This window comes from Scyliorhinus torazame, chromosome 8 (assembly GCF_047496885.1).
Source record: "Scyliorhinus torazame isolate Kashiwa2021f chromosome 8, sScyTor2.1, whole genome shotgun sequence".
In the NCBI taxonomy this organism is placed as follows: Eukaryota; Metazoa; Chordata; class Chondrichthyes; order Carcharhiniformes; family Scyliorhinidae; genus Scyliorhinus; species Scyliorhinus torazame.
In genome coordinates this window covers 2,989,964-3,011,278 of record NC_092714.1, presented here as the reverse complement: position 1 = coordinate 3,011,278, position 21,315 = coordinate 2,989,964, and the positions used below count along the sequence as shown (strand labels likewise).

The following is a 21,315-nucleotide window of genomic DNA, read 5'->3' as shown; positions in this document are numbered from 1 at the left end:
TCCCTCATTCTCACTCTCTCCCTCACTCTCACTCTCTCTCTCTCCCTCACTCTCTCCCTCATTCTCATTCTCTCCCTCATTCTCACTCTCTCCCTCATTCTCACTCTCTCCCTCATTCTCACTCTCTCCCTCACTCTCACTCTCTCTCTCTCCCTCACTCTCACTCTCTCCCTCATTCTCTCCCTCAATCTCACTCTCTCCCTCAATCTCATTCTCTCCCTCAATCGCACTCTCCCTCATTCTCACTCTCTGCCTCAATCTCACTTTCTCCCTCACTCTCTCCCTCAATCTCACTCTCCCTCGATCTCACTCTCTCCCTCACTCTCTCCCTCAATCTCACTCTCCCTCAATCTCACTCTCTCCCTCAATATCACTCTCCCTCAATCTCAGTCTCCCTCAATTTCATTCTCTCCCTCATTCCCACTCTCTCCCTCACTCTCACTCTCTCTCTCTCCCTCACTCTCACTCTCTCCCTCATTCTCATTCTCTCCCTCAATCTCACTCTTCCCTCAATCTCACTCTCACCCTCACTCTCTCCCTCATTCTCACTCTGACCCTCATTCTCACTCTCACCCTCAATCTCACTCTCACCCTCAATCTCACTCTCGCCCTCATTCTCACTCTCTCCCTCATTCTCACTCTCCCTCAATCTCACGCTCTCCCTCATTCTCACTCTTCCTCATTCTCACTCTCTCCCTCAATCTCACTCTCTCCCTCACTCTCACTCTCTGCCTCACTCTCACTCTCTCACTCACTCTCACTCTCTCACTCATTCTCTCCCTCAATCCTACTCTCACCCTCATTCTCACTCTCTCCCTCATTCTCACTCTCCCCCAATCTCACTCTCTCCCTCATTCTCACTCTCTCCCTCACTCTCACGCTCATTCTCACTCTCTCCCTCATTCTCACTCTCCCCCAATCTCACTCTCTCCCTCATTCTCACGCTCATCCTTATTCTCACTCTCACCCTCAATCTCACTCTCACCCTCAATCTCTCCCTCATTCTCACTCTCACCCTCATTCTCACTCTCACCCTCATTCTCACTCTCTCCCTCACTCTCACTCTCTCCCTCACTCTCACTCTCTCCCTCACTCTCACTCTCATCCTCAATCTCACTCCCTCCCTCACTCTCACTCTCTGCCTCAATTTCATTCTCTCCCTCAATCTCACTCTCCCTCAATCTCACTCTCTCCCTCAATCTCACTCTCCCTCAATCTCAGTCTCCCTCAATTTCATTCTCTCCCTCATTCTCACTCTCTCCCTCACTCTCACTCTCTCTCTCTCCCTCACTCTCACTCTCTCCCTCATTCTCATTCTCTCCCTCAATCTCACTCTTCCCTCAATCTCACTCTCACCCTCACTCTGTCCCTCATTCTCACTCTGACCCTCATTCTCACTCGCACCCTCAATCTCACTCTCACCCTCAATCTCACTCTCCCTCAATCTCACTCTCACCCTCAATCTCACTCTCCCTCAATCTCACTCTCTCCCTCAATCTCACTCTCTCCCTCACTCTCACTTTCTCCCTCATTCTCATTCTCTCCCTCATTCTCACTCTCCCTCACTCTCACTCTCACCCTCATTCTCACTCTCACCCTCAATCTCACTCTCAGCCTCAATCTCACTCTCTCCCTCATTCTCACTCTCTCCCTCATTCTCACTCTCTCCCTCACTCTCACTCTCTCTCTCTCCCTCACTCTCTCCCTCATTCTCATTCTCTCCCTCATTCTCACTCTCTCCCTCATTCTCACTCTCTCCCTCATTCTCACTCTCTCCCTCACTCTCACTCTCTCTCTCTCCCTCACTCTCACTCTCTCCCTCATTCTCTCCCTCAATCTCACTCTCTCCCTCATTCTCATTCTCTCCCTCAATCTCACTCTCCCTCAATCTCACTCTCCCTCAATCTCACTCTCACCCTCAATCTCACTCTCTCCCTCATTCTCACTCTCACCTTCATTCTCACTCTCACCCTCATTCTCACTCTCTCCCTCACTCTCACTCTCTCCCTCACTCTCACTCTCTCCCTCACTCTCACTCTCATCCTCAATCTCACTCCCTCCCTCACTCTCACTCTCTGCCTCAATTTCATTCTCTCCCTCAATCTCACTCTCCCTCAATCTCACTCTCTCCCTCAATCTCACTCTCCCTCAATCTCAGTCTCCCTCAATTTCATTCTCTCCCTCATTCTCACTCTCTCCCTCACTCTCACTCTCTCTCTCTCCCTCACTCTCACTCTCTCCCTCATTCTCATTCTCTCCCTCAATCTCACTCTTCCCTCAATCTCACTCTCACCCTCACTCTGTCCCTCATTCTCACTCTGACCCTCATTCTCACTCGCACCCTCAATCTCACTCTCACCCTCAATCTCACTCTCACCCTCAATCTCACTCTCACCCTCAATTTCACTCTCGCCCTCAATCTCACTCTCGCCCTCATTCTCACTCTCTCCCTCATTCTCACTCTCCCTCAATCTCACTCTCTCCCTCATTCTCACTCTTCCTCATTCTCACTCTCTCCCTCAATCTCACTCTCTCCCTCAATCTCACTCTCTCCCTCACTCTCACTCTCTCCCTCACTCTCACTCTCTCACTCACTCTCACTCTCTCACTCATTCTCTCCCTCAATCTCACTCTCACCCTCATTCTCACTCTCTCCCTCATTCTCACTCTCTCCCTCATTCTCACTCTCTCCCTCATTCTCACTCTCTCCCTCACTCTCACTCTCTCCCTCATTCTCACGCTCATCCTCATTCTCACTCTCACCCTCATTCTCACTCTCTCCCTCACTCTCACTCTCTCCCTCACTCTCACTCTCTCCCTCACTCTCATCCTCAATCTCACTCTCATCCTCAATCTCACTCCTTCCCTCACTCTCACTCTCTGCCTCAATTTCATTCTCACCCTCAATCTCACTCTCCCTCAATCTCACTCTCACCCTCTCTCAATCTCACTCTCCCTCAATCTCACTCTCTCCCTCACTCTCACTCTCCCTCAATCTCACTCTCCCTCAATCTCACTCAATCTCACTCTCTCCCTCAATCGCACTCTCCCTCATTCTCACTCTCTCCCTCAATCTCACTCTCTCCCTCACTCTCTCCCTCAATCTCACTCTCTCCCTCACTCTCACTCTCCCTCACTCTCACTTTCTCCCTCAATCTCACTTTCTCCCTCACTCTCACTCTCATCCTTAATCTCACTCTCTCCCTCAATCTCACTCTCCCTCACTCTCATTCTCTCCCTCAATCTCACTCTCATCCTCAATCTCACTCCCTCCCTCACTCTCACTCTCTCCCTCAATCTCACTCTCCCTCAATCTCACTCTCCCTCAATCTCACTCTCCCTTACTCTCACCCTCATTCTCATTCTCTCCCTCAATCTCACTCTCCCTCAATCTCACTCGCTCCCACACTCTCACTCTCCCTCAATCTCACTTTCTCCTTCACTCTCACTCTCATCCTTAATCTCACTCTCTCCCTCAATCTCACTCTCCCTCACTCTCATTCTCTCCCTCAATCTCACTCTCATCCTCAATCTCACTCCCTCCCTCACTCTCTCTCTCCCTCAATCTCACTCTCCCTCAATCTCACTCTCCCTCAATCTCACTCTCCCTCAATCTCAGTCTCCCTCACTCTCACTCTCTCACTCACTCTCATTCTCTCCCTCAATCTCAATCTCCCTCAATCTCACTCTCTCCCTCACTCTCTCCCTCAATCTCACTCTCCCTCAATCTCTCTCTCTCCCTCAATATCACTCTCCCTCAATCTCAGTCTCCCTCAATTTCATTCTCTCCCTCATTCTCACTCTCTCCCTCACTCTCACTCTCTCTCTCTCCCTCACTCTCACTCTCTCCCTCATTCTCATTCTCTCCCTCAATCTCACTCTTCCCTCAATCTCACTCTTCCCTCAATCTCACTCTCACCCTCACTCTCTCCCTCATTCTCACTCTGACCCTCATTCTCACTCGCACCCTCAATCTCACTCTCACCCTCAATCTCACTCTCACCCTCAATCTCACTCTCGCCCTCATTCTCACTCTCTCCCTCATTCTCACTCTCCCTCAATCTCACGCTCTCCCTCAATCTCACTCTTCCTCATTCTCACTCTCTCCCTCAATCTCACTCTCTCCCTCAATCTCACTCTCTCCCTCACTCTCACTCTCTGCCTCACTCTCACTCTCTCACTCACTCTCACTCTCTCACTCATTCTCTCCCTCAATCCTACTCTCACCCTCATTCTCACTCTCTCCCTCATTCTCACTCTCCCCCAATCTCACTCTCTCCCTCATTCTCACTCTCTCCCTCACTCTCACGCTCATTCTCACTCTCTCCCTCATTCTCACTCTCCCCCAATCTCACTCTCACCCTCAATCTCACTCTCGCCCTCATTCTCACTCTCTCCCTCATTCTCACTCTCCCTCAATCTCACGCTCTCCCTCATTCTCACTCTTCCTCATTCTCACTCTCTCCCTCACTCTCACTCTCTCCCTCATGCTCATTCTCTCCCTCAATCTCACTCTCTCCCTCATTCTCACTCTCTCTCTCATTCTCTCCCTCACTCTCACTCTCTCCCTCACTCTCACTCTCTCACTCACACTCACTCTCTCACTCATTCTTTCCCTCAATCTCACTCTCGCCCTCATTCTCACTCTCTCCCACAATCTCACTCTCTCCCTCTATTTCACTCTCTCCCTCAATCTCACTCTCACCCTCATTCTCTCTCTCCCTCATTCTCACTCTCTCCCTCATTCTCACTCTCTCCCTCATTCTGACTCTCTCCCTCATTCTCTCCCTCATCCTCAATCTCTCTCTCCCTCAATCTCACTCTCACCCTCAATCTCACTCTCGCCCTCATTCTCACTCTCTCCCTCATTCTCACTCTCCCTCATTCTCACTCTCTCCCTCAATCTCACTCTCTCACTCATTCTCTCCCTCAATCTCACTCTCACCCTCATTCTCACTCTCTCCCTCATTCTCATTCTCCCCCAATCTCACTCTCTCCCTCATTCTCACTCTCTCCATCACTCTCTCCCTCATTCTCACTCTCTCCCTCATTCTCACTCTCCCCCAATCTCACTCTCTCCCTCATTCTCACTCGCTCCCTCATTCTCACTTTCTCCCTCATTCTCGCCCTCAGCCTCACTCTTCCCTCAATCTCACTCTCTCCCTCACTCTCATTCGCTCCCTCGTTCTCACTCTCACCCTCATTCTCACTCTCACCCTCAATCTCACTCTCACCCTCAATCTCACTCTCACCCTCAATCTCACTCTCACCCTCAATCTCACTCTCACCCTCAATCTCACTCTCTCCCTCAATCTCATTCTCTCCCTCATTCTCATTCTCTCCCTCAATCTCACTCTCATCCTCAATCTCACTCCCTCCCTCACTCTCACTCTCTGCCTCAATCTCATTCTCTCCCTCAATCTCACTCTCCCTCAATCTCACTCTCACCCTCACTCTCACTCTCCCTCAATCTCACTCTCCCTCAATCTCACTCTCTCCCTCAATCTCACTCTCTCCCTCAATCTCATTCTCTCCCTCAATCGCACTCTCCCTCATTCTCACTCTCTGCCTCAATCTCACTTTCTCCCTCACTCTCTCCCTCAATCTCACTCTCCCTCGATCTCACTCTCTCCCTCACTCTCTCCCTCAATCTCACTCTCCCTCAATCTCACTCTCTCCCTCAATATCACTCTCCCTCAATCTCAGTCTCCCTCAATTTCATTCTCTCCCTCATTCCCACTCTCTCCCTCACTCTCACTCTCTCTCTCCCTCACTCTCACTCTCTCCCTCATTCTCATTCTCTCCCTCAATCTCACTCTTCCCTCAATCTCACTCTCACCCTCACTCTCTCCCTCATTCTCACTCTGACCCTCATTCTCACTCGCACCCTCAATCTCACTCTCACCCTCAATCTCACTCTCACCCTCAATCTCACTCTCGCCCTCATTCTCACTCTCTCCCTCATTCTCACTCTCCCTCAATCTCACGCTCTCCCTCATTCTCACTCTTCCTCATTCTCACTCTCTCCCTCAATCTCACTCTCTCCCTCAATCTCACTCTCTCCCTCACTCTCACTCTCTGCCTCACTCTCACTCTCTCACTCACTCTCACTCTCTCACTCATTCTCTCCCTCAATCCTACTCTCACCCTCATTCTCACTCTCTCCCTCATTCTCACTCTCCCCCAATCTCACTCTCTCCCTCATTCTCACTCTCTCCCTCACTCTCACGCTCATTCTCACTCTCTCCCTCATTCTCACTCTCCCCCAATCTCACTCTCTCCCTCATTCTCACGCTCATCCTTATTCTCACTCTCACCCTCAATCTCACTCTCACCCTCAATCTCTCCCTCATTCTCACTCTCACCCTCATTCTCACTCTCACCCTCATTCTCACTCTCTCCCTCACTCTCACTCTCTCCCTCACTCTCACTCTCTCCCTCACTCTCACTCTCATCCTCAATCTCACTCCCTCCCTCACTCTCACTCTCTGCCTCAATTTCATTCTCTCCCTCAATCTCACTCTCCCTCAATCTCACTCTCTCCCTCAATCTCACTCTCCCTCAATCTCAGTCTCCCTCAATTTCATTCTCTCCCTCATTCTCACTCTCTCCCTCACTCTCACTCTCTCTCTCTCCCTCACTCTCACTCTCTCCCTCATTCTCATTCTCTCCCTCAATCTCACTCTTCCCTCAATCTCACTCTCACCCTCACTCTGTCCCTCATTCTCACTCTGACCCTCATTCTCACTCGCACCCTCAATCTCACTCTCACCCTCAATCTCACTCTCCCTCAATCTCACTCTCACCCTCAATCTCACTCTCCCTCAATCTCACTCTCTCCCTCAATCTCACTCTCTCCCTCACTCTCACTTTCTCCCTCATTCTCATTCTCTCCCTCATTCTCACTCTCCCTCACTCTCACTCTCACCCTCATTCTCACTCTCACCCTCAATCTCACTCTCAGCCTCAATCTCACTCTCTCCCTCATTCTCACTCTCTCCCTCATTCTCACTCTCTCCCTCACTCTCACTCTCTCTCTCTCCCTCACTCTCTCCCTCATTCTCATTCTCTCCCTCATTCTCACTCTCTCCCTCATTCTCACTCTCTCCCTCATTCTCACTCTCTCCCTCACTCTCACTCTCTCTCTCTCCCTCACTCTCACTCTCTCCCTCATTCTCTCCCTCAATCTCACTCTCTCCCTCATTCTCATTCTCTCCCTCAATCTCACTCTCCCTCAATCTCACTCTCCCTCAATCTCACTCTCACCCTCAATCTCACTCTCTCCCTCATTCTCACTCTCACCTTCATTCTCACTCTCACCCTCATTCTCACTCTCTCCCTCACTCTCACTCTCTCCCTCACTCTCACTCTCTCCCTCACTCTCACTCTCATCCTCAATCTCACTCCCTCCCTCACTCTCACTCTCTGCCTCAATTTCATTCTCTCCCTCAATCTCACTCTCCCTCAATCTCACTCTCTCCCTCAATCTCACTCTCCCTCAATCTCAGTCTCCCTCAATTTCATTCTCTCCCTCATTCTCACTCTCTCCCTCACTCTCACTCTCTCTCTCTCCCTCACTCTCACTCTCTCCCTCATTCTCATTCTCTCCCTCAATCTCACTCTTCCCTCAATCTCACTCTCACCCTCACTCTGTCCCTCATTCTCACTCTGACCCTCATTCTCACTCGCACCCTCAATCTCACTCTCACCCTCAATCTCACTCTCACCCTCAATCTCACTCTCACCCTCAATCTCACTCTCGCCCTCAATCTCACTCTCGCCCTCATTCTCACTCTCTCCCTCATTCTCACTCTCCCTCAATCTCACTCTCTCCCTCATTCTCACTCTTCCTCATTCTCACTCTCTCCCTCAATCTCACTCTCTCCCTCAATCTCACTCTCTCCCTCAATCTCACTCTCCCTCACTTTCATTCTCTCCCTCAATCTCACTCTCATCCTCAATCTCACTCCCTCCCTCACTCTCACTCTCTCCCTCAATCTCACTCTCCCTCAATCTCACTCTCCCTCAATCTCACTCTCCCTCACTCTCATACTCTCCCTCACTCTCATTCTCTCCCTCAATCTCACTCTCATCCTCAATCTCACTCCCTCCCTCACTCTCACTCTCTCCCTCAATCTCACTCTCCCTCAATCTCACTCTCTCCCTCAATCTCACTCTCCCTCACTTTCATTCTCTCCCTCAATCTCACTCTCTCCCTCACTCTCACTCTCACCCTCATTCTCATTCTCTCCCTCAATCTCACTCTCCCTCAATCTCACTCGCTCCCACACTCTCACTCTCATCCTCAATCTCACTCTCTCCCTCATTCTCTCTCTCCCTCACTCTCATCCTCAATCTCACTATCCCTCAATCTCACTCTCCCTCAATCTCACTCTCCCTCAATCTCCCTCTCCCTCAATCTCACTCTCCCTCACTCTTACACTCATCCTCAATCTCACTCCCTCCCTCAAACTCACTCTCATCCTCAATCTCACTCTCCCTCAATCTCACTCTCATCCTCAATCTCACTCTCCCTCAATCTCACTCTCCCTCAATCTCACTCGCATCCTCAATCTCACTCTCCCTCAATCTCACTCTCCCTCAATCTCACTCTCTCCCTTAATCTCACTCTCTCCCTCACTCTCACTCTCCCTCAATCTCACTCTCCCTCAATCTCACTCTCCCTCAATCTCTCTCTTCCTCAATCTCACTCTCATCCTCAATCTCACTCTCCCTCAATCTCACTCTCATCCTCAACCTCACTCTCCCTCAATCTCACTCTCCCTCAATCTCTCTCTCCCTCAATCTCACTCTCTCCCTTAATCTCACTCTCCCTCAATCTCACTCTCCCTCATTCTCACTCTCTCCCTCATTCCCTCCCTCATCCTCAATCTCTCTCTCCCTCAATCTCACTCTCGCTCAATCTCACTCTTCCCTCAATCTCACTCTCCCTCAATCTCACCCTCTTTCTCATTCTCTCCCTCAATCTCCCTCTCCCTCAATCTCACTCTCTCCCTCACTCTCACTCTCCCTCATTCTCACTCTCTCCCTCAATCTCACTCTCTCCCTCACTCTCACTCTCTCCCTCACTCTCACTCTCTCCCTCACTCTCACTCTCTCCCTCACTCTCACTCTCTCCCTCATTCTCACTCTCTCACTCAATCTCACTCTCTCCCTCATTCTCTCCCTCATCCTCAATCTCTCTCTCCCTCAATCTCACTCTCCCTCAATCTCACTCTTACCTCAATCTCACTCTCTCCCTCATTCTCCCTCTCTCCCTCAATCTCACTCTCCCTCAATCTCACTCTCTCCCTCACTCACTCTCTCCCTCATTCTCACTCTCTCCCTCATTCTCACTCTCTCCCTCACTCACTCTCTCCCTCATTCTCACTCTCTCCCTCATTCTCACTCTCTCCCTCAATCTCACTCTCTCCCTCAATCTCACTCTCTCCCTCACTCTCTCTCTCCCTCACGCTCACTCTCTCCCTCACTCTCACTCTCTCCCTCATTCTCACTCTCTCCCTCACTCTCACCCTCATTCTCACTCTCCCTCATTCTCACTCTCTCCCTCAATCTCACTCTCCCTCAATCTTACTCTCTCCCTCAATCTCACACTCCCTCATTCTCCCTCTCTCCCTCAATCTCACTCTCCCTCATTCTCACTCTCTCCCTCATTCTCCCTCTCTCCCTCAATCTCACTCTCCCTCATTCTCCCTCTCTCCCTCATTCTCACTCTCTCCCTCATTCTCCCTCTCTCCCTCAATCTCACTCTCCCTCATTCTCACTCTCTCCCTCATTCTCCCTCTCTCCCTCAATCTCACTCTCCCTCATTCTCCCTCTCTCCCTCATTCTCACTCTCTCCCTCATTCTGCCTCTTTCCCTCAATCTCCCTCTCCCTCATTCTCACTCTCCCTCATTCTCCCTCTCTCCCTCATTCTCACTCTCCCTCATTCTCCCTCTCTCCCTCATTCTCACTCTCTCCCTCATTCTCCCTCTCTCCCTCAATCTCACTCTCCCTCTCTCCCTCATTCTCACTCTCTCCCTCATTCTGCCTCTTTCCCTCAATCTCCCTCTCCCCCTCATGCTTTTTCTCACCCTCTCCCTCACACTGATCAAAGATCAGGAACAAGAGCAATCAAAATCTTTTACCTCTCTCTGATTCTGAATGAATTGTGATACTATTTCCTCAGACAAGTTATTGCGAAATCAATGTAAAGTTTTAGAATTGTTTCACAACATATCTGAAATAAATCACAGCCACTGTTTCTGATGACAGTCCCTCAATATCACTGCAATGACAAAGTTGCACTTGATATTCATTTAATTCAAAGTCTGTTCAGCTACAAAGTGAGATTTTTACCTCAGATATCCCCGAGTCCAGAACGTTCCGGAATGTTGGCAGCCTGTAGTAAGGGTTGATGGTGGAAGAGAGAATGGGAAAGAGGTCATAATCGAATGGACCTTCTCCAAACAACTGGTCAAAGAGGCAGTTTGAGTAGAAAGATGTCATTGAACGTCGGAACCAGGGGTACTGAATGGCAAGGTCCATACTCCTGACCATTTGTAATCTCTCCACACACAACTGTGGCACTGTCAATCCCAGCAACCAGTCCCATTTATATACTTGCGATACTGAATAGATTGGCAATCTGGATGGTTCTGGAATGAAGAACTCATGACAAAGTTGGAAAAACTGTTGATTGTCAGCAGATGGTGGCTGGGTGAGACGGGTGAATGGACAGGACACTCCCAGCTTTGCTGACAGTGGAAACTCACTCTGCAAATTAACTTGTTGCTCTTAAGCAAAGGCAGCCCATTCAGGCAAAGGAATATAGGACAGAAACTGTCAGCAGATTCCTCTAATCGTGCTGCACTGTAAAACCAGCTCAGTGCTCCATTCGATACTCCACATTCGTTACACAAAATATTAGAAATTTTTAAACTTTTTTTTTTGAATGTCAGCATCACTGGCAAGGCCGGTATTTATTATCAACCTTTACCTTTTTGAAATGCTTCAGTCCATATGGTGTAGGTACACCCTCAGTGCTGTTAGGGAGGGAGTTCCACGATTTGGACCCAGTGACAGTGAAGGAATGGAGAGACATTTCCGAGTCAGCGTGGTGAGTGGCTTGGAGGGAACCTCCATGTGGTGGAGTTCCCGGGTATCTGCTGCCCTTGACCTATCAGGTGGTAATGCCGTGAGTTTGGAAGGTGCTGCCAAAGGAAACTTTATGAATTCCTGCAGTGCTTCTTGTAGATGGTACGCACGACTGCTACTGTGCTTCGGTGGTGGGGTTCGAATGTTTGTGGATGGGGTGTCAATCAAGCGGCTGCTTTGTCCTGGATGGTGTCGAGCTTCTTGAGTGTTGTTGGAGCTGCTCATCCAGGCGAGTGGAGAGTATTCCATCACACTCCTGACTTGTGCCGTGTAGATGGTGGACAGGCTTTGGGGGGGTCAAGAGTTGAGTTACCCGACCCAGAATTCCCAGCCTCTGACCTGTTCTTGTAGTTACAATATTTATGTCTGGTCCCGGTTCAGTTTCTGGTTAATGGTAACTCCCAGTATGTTCATAGTGGGGATTCAGCGATGGTAATGCCATTGAATGTTAAGGGGATTATGTTAAATTCTCTCTTATATGAGATGGTCATTGCCTGGCACTTATGTGTTGCGAATGTAACTTGCCACTTATCACCCCATGCCTGGATATTGTCCAGGTCTTATTGCATTTGGATATGGACTACTTCATTGTCTGAAGCCCAACAGATTTGGAGTCACTAGCTTTTGGAGCATGGCTCCTTCCTCAGGTGTGCTCACCTGAGGAAGGAGCAGCGCTCCGAAAGCTAGTGACTCCAAACAAACCTGTTGGACTTTAACCTGGTGTTGTAAGACTTCTTACTGTGCTCACCCCAGTCCAATGCCTGTATCTCCACATCATTATCTGAAGAGTCACGAATGGTGCTGAACATTATGCAGCCATCTACAAACATCCCCACTTCTGACCTTCTGATGGAGGGATGATCATTGTTGAAAATGGTTGGGCCTCGGAAACTACCCTGAGGTACTCCTGCGGTGATACCCTGGAACTGTGATGCCCTCCAACAAACAGAGCGCACTGGAGTGGCGTTCCGGACCCACCTCCTCCAGATGTTTCGGTTGGTTTGGCTGCAGTGGTGTTGCAGAATTGAAGGAGAGGAATAGAGGAACCATTGTGATTCCATCTCGGACACTGCTCGTCACCTGCGAGAAACGAAAATCCCCAGCTTCACTTTTCCTCTACCTTCTTTCTTTCTTCCCCTCCATAGTGTCATTGAGAATTGAATTAATTGGAAACTGGTAGCTCTGCCTCTTCTGGGACAGGGTTTGTGGGGCAAGGTGGTGAGGGAAGGCAGTGAAAGCGGAAAGCGGTGGCACATCCATTCAAACTGTTATCAGGCTGCAGACCTAAAAATATTTTTTTTAATGTATTTTGTATTAAATAAATCTGGGGTTTAGTGAGCATTAGAAACATGGAGCTTGACTTTATCTATTTTAAGATTTTTTAGTTCTTGCCAAAAATGTACTCCAGAACTGAACGATAGGATTATTCTGACTAATTTATCATCAGCAAAGTTAAATGTTTGTTTAATAAAATTAAATCATATATTAGCATAAAAGGTGTCATTATTCACATATTTCACAGATATGAAATGGAATCTACCTCTGCTTCTATAGAAGACCACTGCAAATTGCCCCTTAATTGAAAAAAAAAATGTATTAGGTACTCTAAATTTAAAAAAAAGGGTAGATTTTGAAAATGAATGAAAATCGCTTATTGTCACAAGTAGGCTTCAATGAAGTTACTGTGAAAAGCCCCTAGTCACCACATTCCGGCGCCTGTTCGGGGAGGCTGGTACGGGAATTGAACCATGCTGCTGGCCTGCCTTGGTCTGCTCGCAAAGCCAGCAATTTAGCCCTGTGCTAAACAGCGCCTTTTTGAGCAGGTGGGTAAGTGGAGCTGAGTCCAAAAGGAGATGAGTCCTGACCTCATTGAATGACGGAGCAGGCTCGAGGGGCCAGATGACCGACTCCTGCTCCTAGTCCACTTCCAATTCTTCGGTTTCACCTCCAGCAGCTCCTGTATAAAGGCTGATTGGCCATCTGTTAAACGCCCCCGTTGATTTTTCTGTCCACTGATCTCAGTGGAACCCACTCCATTAATTGTCTGACTGGAGTTTCAATCTGTAGGGTTGGTGTTGATTTTTATCCGGTACTTGCAAGTGCGGGATTTTGTCCGGAGCCAGGTCCCGGGATTCCCTCACCTCCCACTAAGGAGGGATGGGGGGGGGGATAGAAGTGTCGAAAAAGGGTAGGATACCTTATGGAGGGAGAACCGTGGGATGGAGTAGGTACATGGACCATGATAGTTAGGGTTTAGGGCTGGGGGCAGTTGGGTATGTTATTGTGGGTTTTTTGTGTGTGTTGGATCTCTCTGTTTTAAATGTTAAACTTATAAATGCCTTAATAAAATATTTTCTAAAAAAAAAAAGAAGTGAAGATGTTTGTGGATGACCGCACCATTCGTGACTCCTAAGATAATGAAGCAGTCCGTGTCCAAATGCAGCAAGACCTGGACAACATCCAGGCTTGGGGCTGACAAGTGGCAAGTTACATTCACGACACACAAGTGCCCGGCAATGACCATCTCCTACAAGAGAGGATCTAACCATCGCCTCTTGGCATTCAATGTCATTGCCATCGCTGAATCCCCCACAATCTAGAAGGACAAGAGCAGCAGATATCTGGGAACCCCACCACCTGGAGGTTCCCCTCCAAGTCACTCACCACCCTGACTTGGAAATATATCGCTGTTCCTTCACTGTCACTGGGGCAACATCCTGGAACTCCCTCCCTAACAGCTCAGTGGATGTACCTGTGTCACAAGGACTGTAGCCGTTCAAGACGGCAGCTCACCACCACCTTCTCAAGGGCAACTAGGGATGGGCAATAAATGCTGGGCCTGGCCAGCCATGCTCACATCTCGTAAATGAGTTTAAAAAAAGAAAAAGATACACACTTTGGTGGGACAGGTTAGTGGTCAGGCTTCTGGGGCACAGTCTGAGCACCACACAGCTGCTGATGTACATCAGGTAGAGGCAGGAACCCTCAGGTGAGACAGTAGCTGGGTCCCAGCCTGATGCTGAGCCTCTGGACCAGGTTATCCCGGAGCTGATGGAGACGTTAGGGAGCGGCCAGGACATTCAGAGGGAGATATCAGCGTCACTCCAACAGATTCATAGCTGCTTGGAGGGGTCCTGGAGGCTACAGGCACAGGAGATGGAACTAGCAATGTGTGGCAGTGAGGCTGAGCGCAGTGGAGAACGTGGTGCATGACATCGGCACCATTAGTGAAGGTGTTCAAGGCGCAGTCGGTGATGGCCATGGCTGAGGGTGTCAGCAGAATGACGGCCTCGCTGGGAGATGTCACCCTGTACCAGGCTTTGATGATGTTCTGCAGGACATGTCCCGCTCTGAGATGGGAATGGCCCAGTCACTGAGGAGCATCACCGAAGGCATTGACACCATGGTGCGGACCATGGGGAACCGCCAGGGCTGGCAGAGCCAGATGATGCAGGGGCAGCTGGGGCTCGAACCAGCTGCCCCCTGTCCCAAGGTGAACCCCAGGGCCCTATGGGCACCGAGCAGGAGGAGGGGTGCCGAGTGCCAACCCGGACCTGTCCAATGGAGTGGCGACAGTGGTCACCAGCTTTCCCCGAGTTCCACCCCTCTGATAAGGCCGTGTCTCACAGTCAGCACTCGGGACAGGGCGGCACGGCCGTGCGTGTGCCACTGACAAATGAGCCAGGGCCCTCCGGCCTCAGAGCCCCCAGAGGACGCCCGCTGGGGCATTGATGGCCACGGGACGAGGGAAGCAGCTGGCTGTCTCCACCTCAGGTGTGCGTCCGGGGGGGACACCAAGATGTAGTGGTAGAGCTAGGACGGTCGGGCACATTGAAGATGACTGATGGCACCATGTGGGAGAGGGTGCGGTGTAGGTAGGAGTTGAGGGGGCTGGGGTGGGGAAGGTGGAAGCACCATCAGGACAGTGGGGAATTGTCTAACACAATAAACACCGTTGTGCAGAACCAGTAGAACCAAGAAGACGGCCACCATAGCGGTGCCAAAGAAGAACCAGGCAACGGGCCTCAATGACTACCGTCCGGTGGCCCTGATGTCGATCGTAATGAAATGCATCGAAAGGTTGGTCATGGAGCACATCAACTCCATACTCCCAGAACGCCTAGATCCATTGCAATTCGCATACCGCCACAACCGGTCCACAGCAGCCGCCATCTCCCTGCCCCTAAACTCATCCCTGGAGCATCATTTAGGAGTCTGGTGACAGCTGGGACCCTGATGCTGTGAAGCAACTGTGCTAACCACTATGCTATTGTGCTGCCCTTTTTTTCAATTGGAAAAATTAAAAAATCATTCCTGAAGTCAGTGACCAGCTCCTTAGTTTTGCTGGCATTGAGGGAAGAGATTGTTGTCGCTACACCACTCCACTAGGTTCTCTATCTCCCTCCTGTATTCGGACTCATCGTTATTCGAGATCCGGCCCACTATGGTCGTATCGTCAGCAAACTTGTAGATGGAGTTGGAACCAAGTTTTGCCACGCAGTCGTGTGTGTACAGGGAGTAGAGTAGGGGGCTAAGTACGCAGCCTTGCGGGGCGCCGGTGTTGAGGACTATTGTGGAGGTGGTGTTGTTGTGCTTTCTGGTCTGTGGGTTAGAAAATTGAGGATCCAGTTGCAGAGTGGGGAGCCAAGTCCTAGGTTTTGGAGCTTTGATATGAGCTTGGCTGGGATTATGGTGTTGAGGGCGGAGCTGTAGTCAATAAATAGGAGTCTGATGTAGGAGTCCTTGTTTTCGAGATGCTCGAGGGGTGAGTGTAGGGCCAGGGAAATGGTGTCTGATGTGGACCGGTTGCAGCGGTATGCGAATTGCAGTGGATCTAGGCATCTTGGGAGTATGGAGTTGATCCCTGCCATAGCATTCAATATCTGTAAGGAATTGGGAGAGGGTGTTAGGCTGACAAACAGTGGCGACTCCCACCCTGGGACCCTCCAATCCCCCATTGATTGACCCTCCCCCCTACACGGAGCGTCCTGCCCACACACCCCTGGCCCCTAGGGCCCCCCTAACCAGACCCCAGACCCTGTACTCCGGACACCCGCTCATAACGTCACCTGAACCGGGTGCTGGTCCCCTCCCCGTGGCACTCACCCACCCTCCAGACGTGGACAGGTCCCCGGAGTTGTGTCCCATCCCCTGGGTGTTTGGATGTTGGCTGCTGCGTGTGTGGTGTTGCCTCCGCAATGTTCAGACATTACGGACTGATTGGGATGCTAGGCAATGACTCCCACACGCTACATGGCCCCGCCCACCCACAGGAATCCACTTGGGTTGTGTGAAGAGCTCACTTAACCACGATTGCCAATTCCCTATCAGCAATAGCCTTCAGCCGCGCTGCCAGAGGCCTCGGCGGTCGGTGGGTCAGATGGGGAGGGACAAGGGTTGCCCCCGGAATGATCCAGGGGTTGGCATGGTGGTGCCGTGAGTGGCTGCCCCCCCCGGTTGCCCCCACAGGGCCTCCCTCCCATCCTCCCACATGGGCCCACCCCCAGCCAAGGGTCCCCCACCTCAGGCCGAGCACTGGGGTGGCAAGCCCAGTGCCCCGGGCTCTTTGCCTGTGAGTAAAGATGGCGACTCATCCCCTCGGCTCCCCACAGAAGCCCTTCCGCCAGCTTCACGTTTTACAAAAGGAGCAGTAATCGGCACCAGCGAGGCCACTTGCTGGGGAGATGGTGAATGACGGGAGGCCGGTGAATATGGGGCGGCTCCCGTTAATTGTATGGAAATGGGGTTTAAGTGGTGATAATTGGTTTCGCGCCACGCTACAGCGAGCCACCAGTTGCATCGCAAACTGTTTGGCGTCTGGCTTGGTTCTCATTTTCTGCGTCTCCCGCTATTCACCGACCTCGTTTCGCTTGAGCGAGAGCATAATGAAGCTGGAGAATTTTTTAAAATTTCTGACTGTGTAATCTAAATCCAACTGGTTTTTAGTCTTTCTAATCTAAAATATTTCTCCTTCGTACCTTTAATATGAAAGCAAATTAAAATAGGTCATGTAAACTAACAGTTACTTACCATTTTTCTATAAGTCACTCTTTGGTTTTCTCACCCTGTTTATGGCGAGTTTCTCCCACGGCTCCCTTCCCAATCCGCCGGGATCGTCTCTCTCTGCGCTGTTTCTCTCAGCCAGTCGCTTTGCCAGCGATGTCCACATCCCGTAAAGGAACAACAAAAAACTGGAGAGATTTCTCAAGCACAGGAGAGCTCAGGCTAGGTGAGCACAAAGCCCCTCACTGCCACTCCAAGCTTCACACAGATATTCAGTCTGCTCTTCTCTCTATTAGGAGTTACAAACACAGACATTTTGCCAACAGGGAATTTGACAGAAAAATGCTTCATAATGCAGAATAAATTGGTTACTGTGATGTGCTGCAAATATAATTTTCCAGATTAAACAATATTTATCTAACTATATTTCCATAGATAACAATTGAGAAACAGCAGCTAAAGGGGTTTGATGCTGCAGGTTTGTCAATCTCACAAGGCACAGCTTCCCTCCCTCCCTCCCATCACGTTCAGCCCAGAAACATCCAGTGGAAGAGGTGTAGACAGAGATGGGCATGGCAATCCAGTTAGTGTGAGAGTGGTGAGTGTCTGCACTGGACCTGCTCTCTCCTCCTTGGCACCGACTGTGTTGATTCCTCCCCCAACAGCATCACTATTACATCTCCAAAATTGGAGTTTTTCAGGGATTTACAGCAGGTGCCCAGGTGACCAATAGACATAACTATCCTGCAGTGGGATCGACCCGTGCCCGTGTGCAGCAATGAGCTTATCATTGCTTTGTGCTTTTACATAGTGGGTGTCTGCCAGAGCTCGAGGGAAACTCCTGGTCAACCGAGTCCATCCATTAAGGATATCCTGAAACAATGCCCATTCCTGGAGGCTGAATGTTAAAACACAGAGAGAAACTATTTCTTCCAGTGGAAGAATCCAGAATATGTAGACATGATCCTACAGGGTCTCCAGAAACAATACACAGATAAAACGTTTCCACTCAAAGGTCAACGGAAATCTGTCTCCAAAGAAGTTACAGAACCTGAGGAATTTCTAGACCAAGACTGATTTATGTTGCTTTCGGGTATCGATGGATGTGGAAATGAAATGAAAATCGCTTATTGTCACAAGTAGGCTTCAAATGAAGTTACTGTGAAAAGCCCCTAGTCGCCACATTCCGGCGCCTGTTCGGGGAGGCTGTTACGGGAATTGAACCGTGCTGCTGGCCTGCCTTGGTCTGCTTTCAAAGCCAGCGATTTAGCCCTGTGCTAAACAGTCCCAGGAACATTGGGCGTCATTCTCTGACCCCCCAGCGGGTCGGAGAATGGCCGTTGGCCGCCGTGAATCCCGCCCCCGCCGGTTGCCAAAGTCTCCGAAGGGAGAAAAGTCGGCGGGGCGTTAATGTCGCCGCTGCCGCGGAGAATGTCACGGGTCTGCGCAAGGCAGCCGATTTTCGGCCTGCCGATATTCTCCCTTCCGGATGGGCCAAAGTCCCGTCGACGTGATGACCGTTCACGTTGACGTAAATCAAACCTCCTTTTCATCGGCGTGACCCTGTGCTCCAGGGTCACGGCGACCAGCGTGGAGGTGAGTGACGGCCTGGGGGGTTGGCTCTGGGCAGGCGATGGCGTGGCCGCAGTCTGAATGTGTGGGGACAGGTGTGTCTCGGGTTGTGTGTGTGTGCGCGGCGGGGGGGGGGGGGGGTTAGAGTGGGCTGGGCTCCGGGGGAGTGCCAGGAGGGGGGTCCATGCCGGGAAGGAGGATGGGGGGGTCCGTGCCGGGGAGGGGGATGGGGGGTCTGTGCCGGGGAGGAGGATGGGAGGTTGGGGTCCGTGCCGGGGAGGGGGATGGGAGGTTGGGGTCCGTGCCGGGGAGGGGGATGGGGAGGTCCATGCCGGGGAGGGGGATGGGGTTCCGTGCCGGGGAGGGGGATGGGGGGTCCGTGCCGGGGAGGGGGATGGGGGTTCCATGCCGGGGAGGAGGTAGGGGTCCGTGCCGGGGAGGGCGATGGGGGGTCCGTGCCGGGGAGGGGGATGGGGTCCGTGCCGGGGAGGGGGATGGGGGGTCCGTGCCGGGGAGGAGGTTGGGGTCCGTGCCGGGGAGGGGGATGGGGGGTCCGTGCCGGGGAGGGGGATGGGGGGTCCGTGCCGGGGAGGAGGTTGGGGTCCGTGCCGGAGGGGGGTAGTGGGTCCGTGCCGGGGAGGGGGATGGGGGGTCCGTGCCGGGGAGGAGGTTGGGAGTTTGGGGTCCGTGCCGGGGAGGGGGATGGGGGGTCCGTGCCAGGGAGGGGGATGGGGGGTCCGTGCCGGGGAGGGGGATGGGGGCTCCATGCCGGGGATGGGGGGTCCGTGCCGGGGAGGAGATTGGGGTCCGTGCCGGGGAGGGGAATGGGGGGTCCGTGCCGGGGAGGGGGATGGGGGGTCCGTGCCAGGGAGGGGGATGGGGGGTCCGTGCCGGGGAGGGGGATGGGGGCTCCATGCCGGGGATGGGGGGTCCGTGCCGGGGAGGAGATTGGGGTCCGTGCCGGGGAGGGGAATGGGGGGTCCGTGCCGGGGAGGGGGATGGGGGGTCCGTGCCAGGGAGGGGGATGGGGGGTCCGTGCCGGGGAGGGGGATGGGGGCTCCATGCCGGGGATGGGGGTTCCATGCCAGGGAGGAGGTTGGGGTCCGTGCCGGGGAGGAGGATGGGGGGTCCGTGCCGGGGAGGGGGATGGGGGGTCTGTGCCGGGGAGAAGGTTGGGGTCCGTGCCGGGGAGGGGGGTGTTGGGTCCGTGCCGGGGAGGGGGATGGGGAGGTCCATGCCGGGGAGGGTGATGGGGGGGTCCGTGCCGGGGAGGGGGATGGGGGGTCCGTGCCGGGGAGGGGGATGGGGGTTCCATGCCAGGGAGGAGGTTGGGGTCCGTGCCGGGGAGGGGGATGGGGGGTCCGTGCCGGGGAGGGGGATGGGGGGTCCGTGCCGGGGAGGAGGTTGGGGTCCGTGCCGGGGAGGGGGATGGGGGGTCCGTGCCGGGGAGGGGGATGGGGGGTCTGTGCCGGGGAGGAGGATGGGAGGTTGGGGTCCGTGCCGGGGAGGAGATTGGGGTCCGTGCCAGGGAGGGGGATGGGGGGTCCGTGCCGGGGAGGGGGATGGGGGGTCCGTGCCGGGGAGGGGGATGGGGGGTCCGTGCCGGGGAGGGGGATGGGGGGTCCGTGCCGGGGAGGAGATTGGGGTCCGTGCCGGGGAGGGGGATGGGGGGTCCGTGCCGGGGAGGAGGTTGGGGTCCGTGCCGGGGAGGGGGATGGGGGGTCTGTGCCAGGGAGGGGGATGGGGGGTCCGTGCCGGGGAGGGGGATGGGGCTCCATGCCGGGGATGGGGGGTCCGTGCCGGGGAGGAGATTGGGGTCCGTGCCGGGGAGGGGGATGGTGGGTCTGTGCCGGGGAGGAGGATGGGGGGGCAAATGAGTTGGTCCACCTGGCCAGGTGCCAGCCTCCAACAGTTGGACCCATGCGGTCCATGCCACCTGGCTGGGGGGAAGGAGGGGATATGGGCAATGATGACATGTCGTCGTCCCCCCCCCCCACCAGGCCGTCATGTTTTCCGATCATCCAGCGATGTTGGCCGCCGTGGCGGCAGCCGCTCATGTCCATGTTGCCCTGGATGAGGAGGAGGAGGAGGAGGAGCGTGCCAGAGAGGCGGCGCAGGCTGCCGCAGAGGGACAGGCGGCAGCCGCCCAGGCTGGAGGGACACCTGACCGACAGGACGAGGAGGGGGAGGAGGACGTCGCGGCACACGGCAACGGAGGCACCCGAGGGCGCCCCGTGTGTACCGGCCCCGGCAGTCATACCAGGACCTCACGGACCGGGAATGCAGGAGGAGACTCCGGATGAGGCGGGAAACCGTGGCACACATCTGCCACCTGCTGGCACACCTGTCACCGCGTGGCACTGGCGGGGGACACCCTCTCCCCGTGTCCGTCAAGGTTACGGTTGCCCTGAACTTTTATGCAACGGGGTCATTCCAGGCACCGAGTGGGGACCTGTCCGGCATATCGCAGACATCGGTGCATCGGTGCATCCGGGCAGTGACAGATGCCCTATATGCCATGGCGCACCGCTACATCCGCTTCCCTGTGGACCGGGCCAGCCAAGATGCCCGGGCCGTGGGCT

General features: G+C 53.0%; 1 protein-coding gene across 1 annotated transcript in view; it reads right to left on the bottom strand.

Moving 5' to 3' along the window:
• The window catches only part of cryaa (crystallin, alpha A), a 91,586-nt gene extending 80,906 nt beyond the window's left edge, over positions 1-10,680 (bottom strand). The window contains exon 1 of the mRNA XM_072513051.1: positions 10,361-10,680. Within this exon, the coding sequence (XP_072369152.1) occupies positions 10,361-10,561 (201 nt within the window). The 5' untranslated portion in view covers positions 10,562-10,680. The remainder of the gene's footprint in view (positions 1-10,360) is intronic.
• Between the last annotated feature and the right edge of the window lie 10,635 nt (positions 10,681-21,315).